This window comes from Mchenga conophoros, linkage group LG3, assembly GCF_057382185.1.
Source record: "Mchenga conophoros isolate Kocher_MC1m ecotype Shallow Benthic linkage group LG3, M_conophoros_male_GT1.1, whole genome shotgun sequence".
NCBI classification, from domain to species: Eukaryota; Metazoa; Chordata; class Actinopteri; order Cichliformes; family Cichlidae; genus Mchenga; species Mchenga conophoros.
In genome coordinates, this window is record NC_140528.1 from 60059483 (window position 1) to 60064231 (window position 4749).

Here is a 4749-nt window from a genome sequence, read left to right on the forward strand (position 1 = left end):
CTTCCCCTGAGGGAAGTACAGGTTACATCATTATCTTCATCTCTCAAAGTTGCGTTGGCACAAATATGGCAACACTCTAAAATGTTTTCAGAAAAAAAATTATTTAATTAGACCATGATGACATAAAGTCATTGGAACAAATTGGGAATTATTTCTTGGCGTCTGTGTGTAAGACTGGATAATCTTGTGTTTTAGTGCAGTTCCACTTTATCAATGAATCCCTAACCTGGTACGAGGCTCAGAGCTTCTGCAGATTAAAATACACTGACCTGGCAACCATAAACAACATGGATGAAGAAAACCAGCTGGTCAGTACACTGGACAGTCACAAGACCGCCACATGGATCGGACTTTACAACGGAAAGAACAACAGGTGGCTGTGGTCTGATGGGAGTGGCAGAGCAGACTTCACCAAATGGAGCCTTGATCAACCAGACAACTATAATGGGAAAGAGTCGTGTGCAGAGATACAAGATGACGGCCTCTGGAATGATATTCCATGTGACTTAATCAGAGCTTATGTGTGTTATGAAAGTGAGTAAATTGCAATTACAGTTGAAACTGTTGTGAGTGATCCATAATTTTAGTATGAAATTTTTATTGATGATAATCAATTTAATCTATATAATATTTAAAAACAAAAATGAAAACGTGACCGAGTGACTAGCACACAAAATGATAATTTGCTAGCGGTGAGATTATGAGAACTCACTGTGCTGATTCGAACAGTTGTGGTCCAGACTGAAGTAACTCAACAGCTATGTTTCCAAAAGGATGTAAAATATCCCACCAACTCTGGCTGTTCTCTGGGTAGGTCTGTATTTTCTCCTCAGGTTCATCTCAGCGCTTTTGCGTGAACTTTAGGATGAATTCCAGCAAAAAAAAAACAAAATAAAATAAATATAAAATATTTTTAATGTAACAAAGATACAGCAAGTTTATTTCAGTAATGACAAACATCGTCCAAACAATGGCTGAGCAAACCAGTAGATTAGTGGCTACAATGGCGGCACTCCGGCTCCTTTTCACTCATCTTCTTTTAGAAGTCAGTCCAGCAACAGGCATTTGAAACATGGGCAAGACCAGGTACTTTTCTTTCAAAGGAGATGTTTAATGAAACTGTAAATTAACACTGCAAGACTTGGTGAAAAAACTGTGTTGCTTCCAGTTTATCCGACTTCCAACTATCTAAGCACATAATTACCAAAAAGCGCATCAGAATTTCACATTTCTGTATTATATGCTTTTAACATAACAGTATTTGAAAATCATCTGAAAATTATACTTAACAACAAAAAATTTATATTTCTCCTTTTAACCCCTTTTACCAGAACCAGTGAACTAGCCTTTAATTGGCTCTTACAGTGGCCAAACAGACTTAATGAAAGAGCAAATGATCTACTGACCAAAATAATACAGGTCAAGCCTAAGTTGTACTTCAGTTAAATTTAATTTCATTTATATAGCAACAAATCATTAAAAAAAAGTTGCTTCAAGGCGCTTTATATTTTAACCTCCTAAGACCTGAACTCTTTCATGGCATGCATTTTTAATTTCTCCTTGCTATTTGGGCTGATTGGGACTTGATGAATGTAAAAACAAAGAATTATCTTTTAACCTGATTTTGCTCTTCAAGGGCCTGATTCATTTTAAAGTTTGATAAAACTGTGGCAGTATAATGTCCTCGTAAGTGGATAACAGGCCCTTGCATAAAAACAAACAAACAAGATTTTGGTCTAGACAACCCCAAAATGTGATGTCCACATATATGGACAACAGGTCCAAGTGTTTATGACCAGAAACATCATGGCTCTGCTGTTAGTAATTTGGCTCTAAATCACTTACCTGACTATTTTTCTTGGCAGAAAAAACAAGTCTAACTCCTTTTTACTCCTCTCCCCTTGTGTGTCTCTAGTTCAGCAGGATGGCAGCAAGAAGTATGTGGTTTACACACAGGGGCAAACCTGGCAGAGCAGTCAAGATCTGTGCAGACAGAAGCACACTGATCTGGCATGTGTGCTTACAGACAAGGAAAATGCAGCGATTGCCGCAGTTACCAACAAAGCGTGGATTGGTCTGTTTAAAGATGCTTGGGTTTGGTCAGATGGAACAAAGACCTCCTTCAGGTACTGGAAAAGAGGCGGAAGTTATAGTGGAAACTGTGTTTCTGTGGAAGGATCACAGACGGGACGCTGGATACCAGCTGACTGTAACAAGAAAGCAACATTTATCTGTCAAGGAGGTAAGTTCCTGAAATACACAAGTAATAAATCAATTTCTTTATAAGTGTGATACAACTGTTGTTTTCATTAAAGCATCAAAACGTGGGTTAAAAAATAATAATAATAATTATCACAACAATAAATGACATATTTCTTTATTTGTGTTCTACAGATGCCAAACTAAAGAAGATGGTCATAAGGATGAAGGTGAAGTCTGATGTGGGTCTCACTGACTCCGCTGCCTCCAGTCAACTCCTAATGAAGGTACAAACGTAGATTCTAGGTTCCTTGTATCTTTACTGTCGCATTATGGAAAACAGGTTGTGCAGCAAGAGTTCATAAAACAACAGTAAACACCAAACACATCACAACAAACACAAAATATCTACAGAAATAAATATTAGAGGTAAAGAAAAGTAGCAAAAGTTTTTTATTTTGTTCCAAAACATAACGAAATTTCACTTTTAACATGATTTAAAAACATTTAAACATGATTATTACCTGCATGACAGGGACATAAAGCTATGTGTGGTAAATCTAACAAGTATGAAAAACAGCTCTTTTCTTTTATAATGTTTTTCTTCAAGTTGGAGACCATCCTGAGAGATCAAGGGGTGGCTGATTTCAAACTCAGCTGGCAAAGTGATAAAAATGGCAGTCTCTTTCAGCGTTAGTTGGAAAATATGGAGAAGACGGGTAAGAGATGCTCACTGCAGACTCATCATGCTGCAATTGAACTAGTTTTCATTTGAAACATATTAATCATTGTGGAAAGAAATATAGTCAATATAGTTAAAAACCAAAAAGTTAAACGTGTTTTTCTCTTTCCAGGATGCTGACTGCAGAAGTACCTATGTTGCTTTACTGTAGCGCTGATGGATGGAAACAGATTATTTAAAGATTGGTTCTCACCTCACTGAATTTAGGTGGAAACTATAGGTTGGAAGTAGCACTCATACAATATAATATTAAATAAGGCAATGATATGAACTGAAATCCAAGTGCTAATAATAGATGCAAATCATTTTTAAGCATTGTAAAATGTGCCTGGTTTGGACATCGCAGTCCAAGTGCTTTGTTTTGCAAAAACGAGCTTTAAAAATGCAAGAAGAATAGCTTTCTCTGCCTATTCCTGTAGTTTGAAAGAAACAAAAAAACAAAACAAAAAACAAGTTTGTAGTTGTTCTATTACCTTGTTAAGGATTCTTGTGCTTTTATGTGGCCTCTATAATGTTAAAGGCTGTCCACAATAAAGTAACTTTCTGAATTTTCAACCTTTTATTCATATTTATGTATTGATTTGGTACTGGTTTTTGATTCTGACTCCCCACACTCATTATTGTCTTGATTTTGTTCTTTATTATGTTCTAAAACAAAAAGAAATATTACCATTTCATTCTGTTTTTTTTAATCACGTGATTCTTAGAGTCAGAGAGACTTATCCCCAAGAGGCAATTAACCCTTTAAAACCGGTCAGAGCGGGCACGTTCCATTTTGCGTAACTACTTTTAAATCCCTGCAACCACGTGAGCTAGCGCAATAATTTTTTTTGCATATGAAACCGGAGGAGTTGTACTTACATCTTATGCCATCAGCTTGTCCTAGGTCACGGTTTCCTTCCACATATAGCTTTGCAAAAACTGCATAAAAAGCACTTGCAGCAACAAAAACATAATATTCCAGAAACACGCTTTGCCGATCCAATCAGCTGTTCATAACACTTCCTACGTCCATCAGCACGAACTATCGCATGTGTTGTGCCCTTAAACAGGGGAAATAGTGAGGAGAGGTGAAAGAAAGGCACAGACACGCAGCTCTCACTCTCACTCGTCTGTATTGAGTGAAGGAGGAAGCGCGCGAACCCACCTATTGGAGCCCTGAGGCATTAACAATGGATCGACGCACAATCAACCCAGGCAAAACTTTCACTACTTATCTCCCTCTATATTCTCACTGCATATTCTATTCGAAAACAGTCAAAGCAACAAATAAAACATTAATAAGGGCATGACATGAAATATAAGGAACAGAGATGTACAACTTCAAAACTAATCAAATTTATGATCCACCACACATGTCCGCCATGTCCTGCCCGAAAACGGAAGTGACGTCATTTTTGCGGAAATGTAGTTTTTCACTATCAGGGCTTCATGAGCCTATACTGGTCTTTTTAAAAGATATATTTGACTTTATGACTTTCTGTGTCGTTTCTGGGATGCTTAGGACTCATATTGCACTGCTGGAAAGAGTTTATTTTGATGCATATGCTGCTTTTTTGCAAATTTGCACTATAATATTTATTTTCGTTTTTCCTGCAGTGTATAGAAATTGGTGTATTTCAAAAATAAAACTATGAAGACACTCAAAATAAATTTCCTGTGGTGGGAAACTAGTTTGTGCAACTTTTTTGTATTTACAGTTTTGAGGGATAAGCCTCTTAAATTTCTCTAACTAGAAATATATGTTAAAAAAACAAAAACGATTTTCAATTTTTTGCAATTTATGTAATTACTATGCACTTAATGCA

General features: G+C 36.6%; 1 protein-coding gene across 1 annotated transcript; it reads left to right on the top strand.

The window, feature by feature from the left end:
* Positions 1–272: 272 nt before the first annotated feature.
* LOC146579807 (secretory phospholipase A2 receptor-like) lies at positions 273–3309 on the top strand. The gene is made up of 5 exons (XM_085265220.1): positions 273–534; positions 1916–2242; positions 2395–2486; positions 2810–2918; positions 3054–3309. Exons 1-4 carry the CDS (start codon positions 288–290, stop codon positions 2894–2896), a joined length of 753 nt encoding a protein of 250 aa, XP_085121346.1. The 5' UTR covers positions 273–287; the 3' UTR covers positions 2897–2918; positions 3054–3309.
* Positions 3310–4749: the final 1440 nt, after the last annotated feature.

What these genes read in the sequence shown, in the direction of transcription:
- LOC146579807 (XM_085265220.1), top strand. Translation starts at nt 288, where the DNA reads ATGGATGAAGAAAACCAGCTGGTCAGTACACTGGACAGTCACAAGACC. An exon ending in AGCTTATGTGTGTTATGAAA is followed by an intron (nt 535 to 1,915) that starts GTGAGTAAATTG and finishes GTGTGTCTCTAG; the next exon opens with TTCAGCAGGATGGCAGCAAG. An exon ending in AACATTTATCTGTCAAGGAG is followed by an intron (nt 2,243 to 2,394) that starts GTAAGTTCCTGA and finishes TGTGTTCTACAG; the next exon opens with ATGCCAAACTAAAGAAGATG.